Raw genomic sequence first — 14916 nt, forward strand, 5'->3', positions numbered from 1 at the left:
GCACATTTTTAATGATCCTCCAGTAGGGCCCTGATGCTGGTGGTCAGGGGCCATAGGCTGAGAATAAATAACATATTTCTTAGAATGAGGTTCAGGGTCTTCCATGATCTGAGCTCCTTTGGCACCATCTCCCACTAAGTCCCATACACCATAGACTCCAGCTACTTGTCCCTCATATACACCACGGCCCTGCTTCTTCCTCTCTACTCATGCCACTTTCTTGGCTGGAATGTTCTCATCCTTCCCAAACTTTCCTATCTGCTGCTGATCCTTGAGGACCAAACTCCCAGGTCACCACCTCCCTGATGCACCCACAGAGAGAACCCTGAAGTCACACAGGACTTGGCGACACCTTGGCAGTGGCCCTTCATCCCGTGCCATGTTCTAGCTGGGGGGTGACATCGGTTTCTCCCACTGGATCACAAGCTTCCAGCTGTTTTCTTTGTATCTCCCTGCACCTAGTTTGGCACCCAGGAGATAGTAAGTGCTCTCTAAATGTCTAGGGGCTTGAATTTAGGGGTCAAAGATCATACAGATGACAACATTGCTGGGAAATGTACAAGACAAAGTGAATGCTAGAAAACAAGATTCAAATTGGTTGGATTAATCACACAGGGATAAATCAGCCAACACCGAGACACAGATTTCAATGAAGGAAGGGAGAGAGCAAGTGAGGGAGGGGAAATGGAGGAATGAAAAAAGGGAGGAAGGAGCCACAGTTTACAGAAAAGGAATACCATTTGTTCTGCACTTTACCTGCATCCTCTCAGAAGGACAAAGCTATGAAGAATGGAAGCTGCAGAGTGTGAATTGGCTAGGTTTGAATCCATGCTCCTCTAGTTAACTGTTCCCGTTTTAGAAAATTACTTAACCTCTCTGGGCCTTCGTTGTCTCATCCATAAAATGGGGGCAGTAGCAGTACCACCTGATGGATTGCCGTGAGGACTAAAAAGTAAATGCGTGTGAAGCGTGTAGAAGCATGCTCGGCATGTATTAAATGCTCCATAAACATTAGCCAGCATTAATCTTCACAAGCCTTTGAAATCATTGTTATTATCCCTATTTTACAGGAGAAACAGAGACTTAGAGAAAATAGGCTACTTGCTGAAGGTCACACTGCAGGCTAGATTTTGAGGCCGTGTCTGTCTGACTCTGAGGCTTATGGCCCTAACTTGGTTTTCCTAACTTGGCAGGAAGATCCCCTAAAAGGGGGGCAGTGACCACTCACTCTCAAAGCCCTCACAGACAGCGCAGCCACCTGACTCTCCTGGCTGGCTCCACTGCCCGCCCCGCACCCCACCGCTTTCCCGTCTCCCCATCAGTTCCTCCCCTTAGTGGACGTCTGCGCTCAGGAGAGAGATGACAAGCCCCTTCATCCCCACCACCCGAGAAATGCTTTCCTCAGAGCATCCTTTGCAAAGAAGCCACTTTCCCCTTTCACAGCTGGCTTCACCTCTCTCAGTGAAAGATGATCAGATCCCACCTGTCCTTCCTGGAACCACCTAGGATGTTCCTTCAGACCCTCCATCTTTCACACCTGTCTTCCTCTGCCACCCCAGCTGCTCCCCGCAATCTCCTGTAATGCAGACAGGCCAGGGGCCATGGCTGCTGCCCACAGGAGCCATTCCACCACCCATTGCAGTTCGAGGCTGAATCCCACCTCCCCTTCGTCCCACCCTTGACCTGAGAAAACGTGCAGGAATTCCTTGGCAGCAAGAACCCAGGAGGTGGGGTTTGAAGCCACGCCCTTGGTTCGTGCTTTGCAGAAAGTGTCTCCACACTTGGCGAAGCCACCTTTGATAAAACAGTCGAAGAACCTCTGCACATATTCAGCACGAAGTGCATGCCAGGCACTGTGCAAAGGGTTTAACCAGAGTGATCTTGTGTCATCCTCACATCCTGCATCATTATCATCCCCATTTCACAGCTAAGGAAACTGAGGCCTAGAGAAGTTAAGGTACTAGCCCAGGTATGGCTTTAGAACCCTATGTATCAGAATCCCCTGTTAACTCACAGCTTGCTGGCTTCTCCCCACCCGCCCCCCAAAGTTTCTGATTCAGTAGGTCTGGGGTGCTAGCATCAGCCCGGAGAGCTTGTTAGATATCCAAACCCTCAGGCCCCACGCCAGACCCTCTGGACCAGAATCTCACTCTCACGGCATCCCCAAATGACTTACGCGCGCATCCAAGTCTGAGTCTGGATGACGTTGCCCTTGGACTCTGCTCATGTGGCCCAGAGAGATCTGAACGGCAGCAGCATTACCACTTTTATCTTCCTTCCCCCCAGCTTGCCAAGCAGGTGTGGAGGATGCCTGCCTCCCCAGTTTGGAAGCTGCAGTGCCCTTTATGTGGTGCCCTCATGTGAGTCCATGCCTCTAGAACGTGGCCACTCCCACTGTTTCCCAGGCTTGTTGCATCACCAAACATAAATCACTTGGCAGGACCTACCTCAGTCAGCCCTCCCCCAAGTCAAATCGCTTCTAAGACTAAAAGCTTCTTGTTTCCCTTTTAGACTACTAGATGAGTTGCGGAACAGTCTTACAAAGCAGAGTGCCTAACCCCGGAGAAACTTGATGTAGGTGTGATGCGTACAGAGGTGGGGAAGTACTCCGGTTTTAGAAAAAAACTTCCGTATTGGGAAAAAAAAACAGTCTTTAGAGAGGTCAGCTGGGATGGGTGCTGGGAAAGAGAGTGTTTCCCCCCTCTTGTCTCTTTATGATGTGATGATTTGGAACAATTTTCTCCTAATAAAAATAATAATAATAAAATCAAATCTATAGATTTCTTATTATGTGCCAGGCATTGTACATGCACTTCACAGACAGTACTTCATTTCATCCTCTTAAAAACACCATGGGTTTTTCATCCGGAATTTTTGTCCCATTTTAAAGATAAGGAAATTGAGGTGAAAAATAGTGTCCATAGTTACACAGCTGGTAAAAACGAAGGGAAATTCGGGCTAACTCATAAGCCTACACTGCCTGGTATTGTTCTACCTGCTGGGGAGACGGCAGTGAATAAACAGACCTTCGTGTCTTGGGGAAGCTCCTACTCTTGTGGATAACGAGACACCAATAATTTGCAAGCTGGTTTCAATGCTTAAAGCATAATAAGAATGAAAAGCTACTTCAATCTGGACTTGAGCTGCAAAAAGCTTACTGTGTACCCTGAAAATTTCAAATATTCATTATATAATTAATGCTGTTCAGTCACACACACACACACACACTTAAACTTTTTTAAGAACAGCTTAAGCACTTATCGATTGAGAACTTTTATAACTCTCAAAATGGAGGCATCCCCATATCTCTACAGGTATTTTAAATGAGTTGAATTAATCATAGGCTTAAAAGTCTCTTGTGATCTTCGTTAACTTCCCTGGGTTTAATTAAAACATCTGTGCACTTTTAATTTATCGATTCATCCAACTCATATGTCATGTTTTTAACACACCCCAGTATGCTCTGCATCATTTTTAACCCGATTTCCACTTAACTAAAGCAATTAAATTCACCCCGGATTAATTAAAGCATCCATACTTTCGTGCTTAAGTCAGCCCGTGCTTCTTTCCCCACATGGCTCCTGAATGTCAGAGATCTGACGCACCTGATGAGTTTTTCGTCCTTGTGGAAATTCTTCCCTGAATCACTTCCTGGCTTATTAATATGCCATCTGACAGAACGGGAATGAGGAAGTGGGTGCACCTGAACTTTGGCCCTCTGAGCCAGAGACTGTGCCCCCGTCTGTCAGAAGCTTCCTTCGCTTTCCTCTCTTCACGGGGGGCCTGCTGGATCTTGCCCCCCTCCCCCGAGACCAACGAGAGTGTCTGAGTGGTCCAGGCAGGAAGGTGGGGGGTAGCTGTTCTGGTCAGAGGCAATCATCGTGAACAGAATGCCTGGTGATCTTTGCATTTATACTTTCGTCATTGCTCCTTAGTTCTGCTTTCCAACCTCCTCACTCTTCCTACAAAAAACAGCCCTTTCTTGTCCTGACCATTGAATAGGGAGGGAAAACTGAGGCACCAGCGTCGACAGGCTTCACCGTTGGGCATGGGATGCCAGACAGGTCTTCAGATAGCGACAAGTGATCCCCCTAGAAACTAGTTTGGATTTCTGCCCCTACCCACCGTGACGGAGCCCGTTTCCCCTCAGCCATGGCAGTGTTGAGGGTTATCAGTCTTTTAGATTTGTTTTGTTGTTTTTTTTGTTTAATTTTTTAATTGAAGTACAGTTGATTTACAGTGTTGTGTTAATTGCCGTTGTACAGCAAAGTGATTCAGTTGTACATATATATACATTCTTTATTTATATTCTTTTCCATTACGGTTTATCATAGGATATTGAGTATAGTTCTCTGTGCTATACAGTAGGACCTTGTTTATCCATTCTATATATAAAAGCCTATAGATCTTTTTAAATCTAAGTCAAGGATTATTTCTCATTTTTTTATCTATACTTATTTAATGGCTAATGAAGCTGAGAATCTTTGCATGCTCTTATTGGCAGTGTAAAATTATATTTATATGTCCTTTGCCCAGGTTTTCGTTTGTCTGTTTTTATTGATTTGTAAGAGCTCTTCGTGTATTTCATATATCAAACATTATTCTGTGAAATATGTTAGAAAATATTTTTTCCCAGTGTTGCTCATCCCTCAGTTTTGTTTAGGGTGTTTCTTTATCATGTAGAAGATTTAAATTTTAAGTAATCAAATCTGATCTTCTTGGTTTCTGGAATTGATGTCTTTTTTATACATCCCACGCTCAAGAAAATAAAATTAGTCTTCAATATTTTTTCTAATACTGTTGTAGTTTATTTTTCTATTTGGATTTTTAATCTGTATCGGATTTATTTCTGAGTGTAGCGCGCAGTAGAGGTCAAACTTTATTGTCTGCCAAATACGGTGTCTAATGCCGCACCGTAAGATGTTACGGAAAAACCCAAACGAACTTTCAGGCCAACCCCATAGATTGTCAATGGCAAGGATGCAGCAAGAAGCAAAACTTGCCTTTCCTGACTTCGGCTTAGCACCAAGCTACGTCCACAGTCTCGAAAGACAATGGGACACCAGTTTTGGTTTTGAGGACACTGAACTTGGTTTGCCTCACCTCCGTGATCCAAATATTATATCCTCAATTGCTTCAGGAGACTCAAGGCATCTTTGTTTCTCTGTCCCTTTTCCCCACCACCTAACCCAGCTACTAGCACATATTAGCTTCTTCATAAGTGTTCATTGACTAACTGGGATGTGAGGCAACCAATTGTTAGTACGATTTTGACACTTTACCCAGAGTACTAGGTTCAAGTATTCTCAAGTCTCTTTTCCAGAAGGGTTTTCAATCAGATTTCAAAGCATTTGTAAAAGACACATTATTTGTTTTTTGTTTTTTAATTTTATTGAAGTATAGTTGGGTTACGATGTTGTGTTAATTTCTGCTGTACAGCAAAGTGATTCAGTTATACATGTATATATTCTTTTTCATACTCTTTTCCATTATGGTTTATCAGAGGATACTGAATATAGTTCCCTGTACTATACAGTAGGACCTTGTTGTTTATCCATTCTATATATAATAGTTTGCATCTGCTAATCCCAAACTCCCAGTTCGTCCCACCTCCACTCCCCTCCCCCTTGGCAACCACAAGTCTGTTCTCTGTGTCTGTGAGTCTGTTTCTGATTTGTAAATAAGTTCATTTGTGTCATGTTTGATATTCCACATATAGGAGATATCATATGGTATTTGTCTTTCTCTGTCTGACTTCGCTTAGTATGATAATCTCTAGGTCCGTCCATGTTGCTGCAAATGGCATTATCGCCTTCTTTCTATGGCTGAGTAGTATTCCATTGTATATATGTACCACATCTTCTTCATCCGTTCATCAGTTGATGGTCATTTAGGTGGTTTCCATGTCTTGGCTATTGTAAATAGTTGCTGCTATGAACATTGGGGTGCGTGTATCTTTTCGAATTATAGTTGTGTCTGGATATATGCCCAGGAGTGGGATTGCAGAATCATATGGCAACCGTATTTTTAAAAAAGACACATTGTTCGAAAGTCCCTCCGCATATCTAGCCCAGCCCACAAATGACTTGTCAAGTTGCAGGCGTTTTTCCCTCTGTCTGTCTGGCTGGCTGGCTGGGCCTCCTCAACCCCCTCTACCTTCTCTCCAGGTAGTGTCTGTACTGTAAGCTCCACGTAGGTGGGACCCCTTTAACTTAAAGCAGCAGACACGGGTGGCTTGTCCTATTACTTCCCACTGAGTAAATAACACTGATAATTCATTTCATCCCTTACAGAGAACTTTGGGGGGAGAAAAAAAAAAAGCTCCAGCTTGATCATTAAAATGAGCTTTGCACCATTTAGGTGAATCTAAATGGTGTCATTTCTTTTTGTCATCAGCCTGTTAACTTGTCAGTCTTTAGTGGCAGTGGTCTATTTTTCTTCTGCGCAAGTCTTAGAGCTTCCATTTACTAGTTTTAGTAAAACAGGAATAGTGACTTTGTGTAAACATTTTAATTAAGTTTAAATAGGAAGTTGAATGTACAATGCTGTGCTCCTGGAAAGCCTTAGGAACAGGGGAGAGAGACGAGGACATCAAACTTTCCACATGTGATTCCAGAACCATCTTCCTCCCACAACCGGAGAAGACTAGGGGAAGAAAAAGATGATGTCTTTCTGTTAGTATTATTTGATGCTTTTCTGGTGGTGGTGGTGTGTGAGTGCCTTTGAGACCTACTGCATTTTTAATTTTATTAACCCTTGAAGTCAGTCTGGAGATTCAGTTTGGAATTTCATAAGGGAACATCCGTTAATTACAAACCAGGTGTCAGCTACTGTTTTGAGTCCTCAGGCATTTTAGCACACTTAATGTTCCCATCAACTCTGAGAGAGAATTTTTTTGATGGGGAAAGTGGGTCTCAGAGAAGTACAGTGATCTTGTCAAAATCCCAAGGCTGGTAAGTGATGGGTCAGGATTTGAACCCAGGTCATTCTGGCATCGAAACCCTTATTCTTTCCACCTGTGTTCCATATCACTTCCAGGCAGGTGCAGTCAGAATTGTTTGTCCTATAACCTGTCATAAAAAAAAAAATCTTGTAGATTTAGTGATAGTAAAACTATAAGAAAAGTTATTAATGCAGGAGGTCCCCACCTCACACAGCCTCTCACATGAGAACGAAGCTGAGCCTTACATACTGTGATGCTCTGGGTTGAGTTGTGTCTCAGAATGAGTCAGTTACCCTGAGGGAAGGAGTTCTCCGTGCAGGTCAGCCCAGTGACCACTGGAAGGCGCTCATCTGACACTTGCCCTCTGTCCCATGATAAATGGGTTACGAGAGAGCGTCGTTCTTCTTTAACCTGCCTTCTGCTTTTGTTATGTGACATCAGCAGAACCTGTCAAGCGCCCTGCTTTCTGGAGAACATCACAGTGTTTTTCATTTTCTACCACCCTCCTGGTGAGCATACAGCAAACATATTGAAGGAAGGCTGCATTTAGAATGTGCAGAACTCCCTGACCTGACTATTCTCTACCTTTTTTTTTCCCTGAGTAATTTAAGTAGGTCATATTTTAAATTTGACTTCCCAGGCACCTGGTTTTAAATAAAATCCATTCTTACCTTCTAGACAATCCAATTTTTTTTCACCACTTGGAGTCTCTGCAGAAGAAAAACAGTTACAGTATGAATAAAGTAAATAATCCTAACTGTATTTTATCAATTAATAAAGACAATAATTGTTTCCTCCTTACGTTCTACCCTCTTCCACCTTTTGGGTGGAAGGAAAGTGCAATGGGAGCCCGTTGGTGGTGATTTGATGTAACTTTCTCTGCCATCCAGGACAAGTTCAATATATATATAACCCTCATGTCAGAAACAGCCCTTGCAGCTCTTATCACTAGGCATGGGTAGCCACGCTTCTTACTGTTTTCCTGTTTGAGTGTGCAAGGGAAGAAGTGCGGTAAGAAATGATGCTGATTCTACTCTTCCCACCAGGAGATATCCCACAAGTGTTACCTAGATCAGAAACGGCAAGTGAGTTTTCTCTTGCCACCTCCACCTGCTCCCAAGTCCCAGCCGGGGCGCTACATTGAAGGTTTTTAGGCTCTTCCTAGGCTCAGGAGGACAAGATGCCATGATCTGCCCCTGCAGAGGTGCAGGAAGGGAGAACAGTAGCTCGTGCACTCATTTGCCCTCCCTGACCTAAAGCTTAGCATGAGTGTTATGGGGCACTGACATGGAACCAATTTACTTTGTCCTGGAAGCCCTCTCAGTACTTTGAGAAAGCCCATCGTTTCTCATACTTGTTGGCATTTGCACGGTCTCTAATCTGAATCTTGGGCACCCTGGTTCAAAACTCTTTTGTCTACCCTCTCTCAGACAATCAGCATGGGTCGCAGCTCTACAGATCTCTCTGCTCAAGTCTCTTGGAAATAGAAGGCATGCTCCCTACATTTAGAAAGAGTTTATCTAAATTTACCATGTAGCTTTGATGTTCTCTCTTTTGATCTCATCCTTCTTCTCTGGTAGATTCATAAGGATAAGAATTCTACTGGAAATGGTTGTTTGTACAACTATTCTAAAATAGAACATGGGGGTGGGGATAGCCCCTTGATCATATGTCAGCTGTTGAGATGTTTTTGTTTCATGTCAGTTTACAGTTAGGGTCAATTACAGTCAACACACACTTCACGAGAAAAAGGCATTGTATGTACGACATGAGGTCCACCCTAGAAATTGTTCTTTCCACACCTTTCATAAATGGCTATTTTGTGCTTGCCCACACGCCCACCACTTGGGAGTCCCTGAATGTCAGGAACATAACAGACATACTTACTCAATCAAGCCAACATTGATGAATGCGACACTGGAAGGAAATCAACAGTGATAAACATAGTCTTGTCCTTGAGTAGCTTACTGTATCTTGGGGAAATTAGACACGGAAGGAGAATTAATTACTATAAAAACTAAATAGAACATGACAACAAAAGGGGCACGGTAAGGTGGATGGGGGCTTTACTAAGGAGCGATCTAATTAGGTATGTAATCGCGTCAGGGGATGGGGAGACCATTCTAACTCTTCTACAGGTACCTGTATGCCAGTTGCAGGCACACATGTACCTGTAGAATTCTTGGAGCCTGTGCATTCCAAATCACAGGTAAACCAGGAATTGTTAAAACACCCCTGTCGGTCATTTCTGAAGGTCCCTGAATGCCAGTTCCATAGCCTGGAGCCATGCCCGCATTTTAGGCTCATGGTGGAAGCCAGGTTGGAAATTCAGGTTCTTTACAAACTGATCCTGAAGTGAAAAGTCCAAAGTCTGAAGGTGACCACTAAAATCTCACTCTTGATGACCTCCAAATGGGCAGTATTGGCACGGTTGAGGCCAAACTGGTAAGAACTGTTGGCAATTCATACCAGACCATCCCCAGATTGTCAGCCTTCTTCCTATCAACAGAGGCAAGAGGGTCCCTGCTGACATGAACTGCTAGAGATTTCATGTCTTCAACCTGCCCTCCCCTTCCTTATTTTTTTTTTTTTTTTTTTTTTTTTTTGCGGTACGCAGGCCTCTCACTGTTGTGGCCTCTCCCGTTGCGGGGCACAGGCTCCGGACGCGCAGGATCAGCAGCCATGGCTCACGGGCCCAGCCGCTCCGCCGGCATGCGGGATCTTCCCGGACTGGGGCACGAACCCGTGTCCCCTGCATCGGCAGGCGGACTCTCAACCACTGCGCCACCAGGGAAGCCCTCCCCTTCCTTTTTAATGAACATAAACATCAGGAGTAGGAGTTGACTAATCTGAGGGTAAAATATTCAGCAAAATGGGTTCTGATCCACATTACTGACAGCAGCAACACGCATGTCCATGCAGCTTAGTCAAAGGCACAGCTTAGAGTCCAGGCAACCTGGTTTCCAGTGGGGCCCCCCACTCGTGCCCTTTGTGATTCCCAGCAAAGTAATTTTACCAATCTGAGCCTCAGCTATAAAATGGGAGCGTGATTCTAGCCTCCCACCTCGTTGGTTGATCATGATGATGCAGCAGTAAATTGCGCGTGAAGGATCCTATGCCGTGCCCAGCATATGATAAGCATTCAGTTGGTGGTAACTGCTGTTATTAGTAGCATTTTTAAAATTAATTTTTATTGGCATATAGTTGATTTCCAATATTGTGTTAGCTTCTGCTGTACAGCAAAGTGAATCAGTTATACATATGCATATATCCACTCTTTTTTAGATTCTTTTCCCATACAGGTCATTACAGAGTATTGAGGAGAGTTCCCTGTGCTATGCAGTAGGTTCTTATTAGTTGTTATTACTAGCATTTTTGTTGTGGTGGTCATTGTTTATCTGAAGATGGCTCCGCACCTCCGTGGCCCAAGTCCCCAGCCAAGAGCACTGCAAGCAAAGCCGAGAGGCCCGGCAGGCTCAGCCTCCTTAGACGGGCACAGCCCTTCAGGCGCTGTCCCCAGCCCCATCCTCTGTGACCCGGTGCTCTGTCTTTGCTCTTTGCAGCCGCCTGCCCCGTCCTGTGCAGCGGGAATGGACAGTACTCTAAAGGGACATGCCAGTGCTACAGCGGCTGGAAAGGCGCGGAGTGCGATGTGCCCTTGAATCAGTGCATTGATCCTTCCTGCGGGGGCCACGGCTCCTGCATCGATGGCAACTGTGTCTGCTCTGCCGGCTTCAAAGGCAAGCACTGCGAGGAAGGTAAGCGCCAAGGGGTGGGCTGGGCAGCCATGGGGGCGGGAAGCGTTTGCAGGCCTGGACCTTTGCTAGTGAGTCCAGTCCTGGCTCCGTGTTTTGCAAAGGAAGTTTCAACATTTTGCACTTCAAACCCCTCGGCTTTGATGGACTTCTTAAGCTGTAGAACTTAAGAGAGAAGGCTTGCCCAGCTGACTCTGGAAGACATGTTTTGTTTTCCCCTTCTTTACATTAATTAGCTCCTTTTGTTTTTCTCCTTTGTTTTCTGTCTTCTGTCTCCCTCTGCTTCTCCTCCCCTTCCTGCTCTTTCTTTTCCTTTTCCTTCCTTCCCCTTCCCCATCTTCCTCTTTTTTTCTGCTTTATTTAAAATCCTCTGAATTGGGAATTACGGTATGCAGAAGAAAAGACACAAGAATCCTTAATCCTCCTCCCTTCCCCAAAGCTGTTTTCTTTTTTTTTGTTTTTCCTTAAAGCTGTCCCTAGTAACCTCAGAGCCACATATGTCTGTGTAAATCTTTCTGCAAAAATTAATATCAATAGAAGGCAGTCAGGCTTGAAAGACTATAGGTACCTGTGTCATTTAGAGACACCATGTAGGGCAAATGATCCTGGTTACCTACAGTCACAGAGACTTAGAGGAGAGTGGGCGTGCGGCGAGAGGGCTGGGATTTGATGAGTCCTGAAGAGCTCACCGTAGCGTGCTTTGAAGTGGTCGCTAGCACACATGGGCAAACCAAGCCTGATCAGAAGCTGGGGGCGGGGTGGGGGGGGGGTTGGGGGAGGAAGTACAGGAATACAGGGAAAGAGCACCTCTCCGGAGGTGTTCGGAAACCAGCTCTAACTAGTCCTAGTTGCTCTGGTTAGTGCTCCTGGAAGTCATTTGGTAGCAAGATGTTGGGACCTGTAAGGCACTGGAACTCGGCCAGGCTGCCTGTCAGCCTTCCCCCTCTGTATTTGTCCTTCCAGAGTATGGTTTTAGTTGCCCACCTATTGCTTTTCCCCTTATAAAGAAGCAACCACAGTTGGTAGGAAGGTAAAAACCTAGGTTCTCTCCATCTCTCGCCTGCTCCCCTCCCTTTGAATTGGCTCAGTCATTACAGCCCTCACTGCAAAGTAATGACAGTGGCTTTCCCTTAGATACCCACACGGAAGCTCCCCTTGTGACTTCTCCCATTTCATAGTTTTTAGAACTATTTCCACAAAGACTCAGCTTCTGTGACATTATTCTTCTAAGATTTTCCAATACATCACTGCTAGTGCCCTTAATGGGGCCCAGAAGTGTGACCCCACCCCCAGATCCTCATTTGCTCAACTCTCTCTCTATTTTTCCTCTATAATAAAAGGTAGGGGCTTCCCTGGTGGCGCAGTGGTTGAGAGTCCGCCTGCCAATGCAGGGGACACGGGTTCGTGCCCCGGTCCGGGAAGATCCCACATGCCACGAGCGGCTGCGCCAGTGAGCCATGGCCGCTGAGCCTGCGCATCTGGAGCCTGTGCTCCGCAACGGGAGAGGCCACAGCAGTGAGAGGCCCGCGTACCGCAAAAAGAATAAATAAAAATAATAAATAAATAAATAAAAGGTAGCCTCCCTCCCTCCATCTGCATCATAAAACCAAACTGGGAGCTTGGATGGAGGAAGTGCTGATCTAATAACCCTGTTTGAAAGGTTAAAGTTCTTAAAGATAAATGGACTGCAGGAGGCAAAGCTGCATTGGCTGAAGACATGGGAGAGGCCAACCATATGACAAGCAAGGTTAGCATGACCTTTTGCATGTACCTCATTTGGCAAGAGGATAGTGATAGAGCAATGGTGTTGCCCATCTTAGAATTTTTTCTGTCCAGTCAAGATTGTGCATATCTGTATGAGTGGGATTTCAAGTACTCTCTCAACTTTCTCACTCTCCCACCTGGTCTCATTTAAATGTTCAGAATGAATTAAGCATCCAACAAAACAAGGAAGCCACGTGGATCATTATGAAAGGATGAAATCGCCTCTATTGATTTCTGCTACCCCAAAAGAATGAACCGAGATGATGCATATGCTGTTTTCAAAATAGGAAATGGAATCAGAAAGCCTGGATCAGCCCTTTTTCTTCCATTTAGCTTTTTTCTTTCTGAGATTCATCATAGTCATAACGTTCAGTTTACCTGAAATGGCCATGGCAACGAAATCAATAGTTGTCATCCTCCATTTCTGCTGCATAAACATTGTTGTACTATTAGCAAATTTGCACAAGAAAATGAAAGGACAGATTCATGAGGTTTCACTCAATGATGTCTGGGGGAGTGGGAAGGTGAGACGAGAGAAGAATTGACATATTAGTTTAAGTCAGCCATGTTTTCATGTCAGTTTCATGGTTGAGTCATTTTTCAATGACATTTAACTTCATAACTGTAATTCATGGTTCTTCAGGGGGTTATAGTACATATTGTTTGTAAAACTCCTTGACCTCCTTTTTTGTCCTTAGGGACAAAAATTGCATTCACAACCCTTTTTTGTCAAACCTACAGAGGGCCCAAGACTAAATGAGTTCTAGTGATTTCAGCTGCCAGAGGGCTGGTGGTGTAAGGCACATGGTACTTAGCTGGTAAAGGCCACTGTCCCCCTTTTAAGTATAACACTGTTTCTATTTATAAAGCTTTGTAAAATGCCATCCTCCCTCCTGCCTGCGGAACACTGAGGAGGTGGCCACGAGACCATCGTATGAAACTGGAACCAAATTTAAAATTCATAGTGAAACTACTCCCCTTAAAGTCTGACTTTAGTTATTCCATCAGCTGCTATGATTATATAGCACAAAGGGCATGTTTACTGGTTTCACTGACCTGAGAAAGGGTTATCTCATATTTCTAGATACAACAAATGGTTCTTTTGACGACATTCCACTCCAGGGCTAATAAATCTCAGTGGATTTTCCTCCTTCCTTCATACTGTAATTCAGGCTAGAGAAACGAAAGCTAATTTATCTGGAAGAAAAGTGTCATTTTTTTCCTTTTTTTTTTTTTTTGGTATATTACTGTTTATTTCATCCTTTTAGAAAAAGATCATATGATCGTTTTTTTCAGTTTTTTGAGAACTCCTAGCTACTGGCACCTCCCCAAACATTTTAAGTGGCTAATTATAGATGGAGAGTGACTTTTGAGGCACATAGCACATGAGGTATTTTTGTGTAGATTTTGATTTTGCTGTGTTTGAAATGGGGACAGAGTGAAAAACTAGAACTTTGGGATTTTCTTTTATGAGAAGAATAGGGACAAGATTGATTCTGAATGAATGAGTTCATGTTTTGCAGATTCCAAATTGCACAGCATTCTTCCCAAAAGCAAGACGTTGTTAGCACCCTTTTCTCGTTCTTGTCAGTCCTTCACACTGGAAATTTGTCTCATTAACAACAAATGCTTATGGCAAAGTCTGCCGTTTATCCTCACAGCAATTATGTATTGAGCGCCTACTGTGTTCCCTTGACTGTGAGAGGCATGAGATGTTAAAGACATTGCACAGCCTCTTTGTGAATGTCTTCCATGTGTTTGAATCTTTCAGTTCATTTACATCGGATGTGCTCCACCCTCCTGAATGGAGCAAATTTGAAAATATCAGAAAGGGTTCATGGCATCAGGAGTAATAGTCCCCAAGACAATGAGTTCAACATTAAAGTGATTGTAACCAGAGAAAATGACATCATCATAAACGTCTCCAACTAATAATAAGTCACTGAAATGTACCTTTTTGAGAGTATTCCTGATTAAAAAAAAAACAAACAAACAATGGCAGCTTTTGCTTCCCCATGGCTCAAATAGTTTTGAACTGATTTCCATAAATAACGTCTTCCTGAGAAGGTCCAAGTGGGATCCTGAAAAAACATCTCTTAACGCTGAAAATTCTTATTTCTGCCTCAAGCTGTGCCCCCAGTTGATGGCAGAAGCAAAGGCTTTAATCTAGGCCAACAGACCTGATTTCCAAGCTGTTAAAGTGAGCGAAGTTTATGTCTTAGTCAAATAAGATGACAAGACCCCGCCCCCCACCATTGCTCTGATCCATATGGCACCATCTGAGACTCACGTAAGACCACTGTTCACCACTCAGACCCCACGGTGTGCAGTGCCCTCTGTTCAAATGCCACTGCATCATTTTCTAGGAATACCTAAGGACGCTGGTCTTCCCCTAAAAAGCCCTATTTGTCCATCCTTAGGCTGAATGGATGTCCAAAGTTTGGGGTCACATTC

General features: G+C 44.2%; 1 protein-coding gene across 1 annotated transcript in view; it reads left to right on the forward strand.

Annotated features, from left to right (window-relative positions):
- TENM2 (teneurin transmembrane protein 2) overlaps positions 1 to 14916 on the forward strand; it is a 1157329-nt gene that overhangs the window by 980215 nt on the left and 162198 nt on the right. The window contains 1 exon segment of the mRNA XM_060144169.1: positions 10507 to 10701. Coding sequence (XP_060000152.1) covers positions 10507 to 10701 — 195 coding nt within the window.

Source organism: Lagenorhynchus albirostris, chromosome 3 (genome assembly GCF_949774975.1).
Source record: "Lagenorhynchus albirostris chromosome 3, mLagAlb1.1, whole genome shotgun sequence".
Lineage (NCBI taxonomy): Eukaryota > Metazoa > Chordata > Mammalia > Artiodactyla > Delphinidae > Lagenorhynchus > Lagenorhynchus albirostris.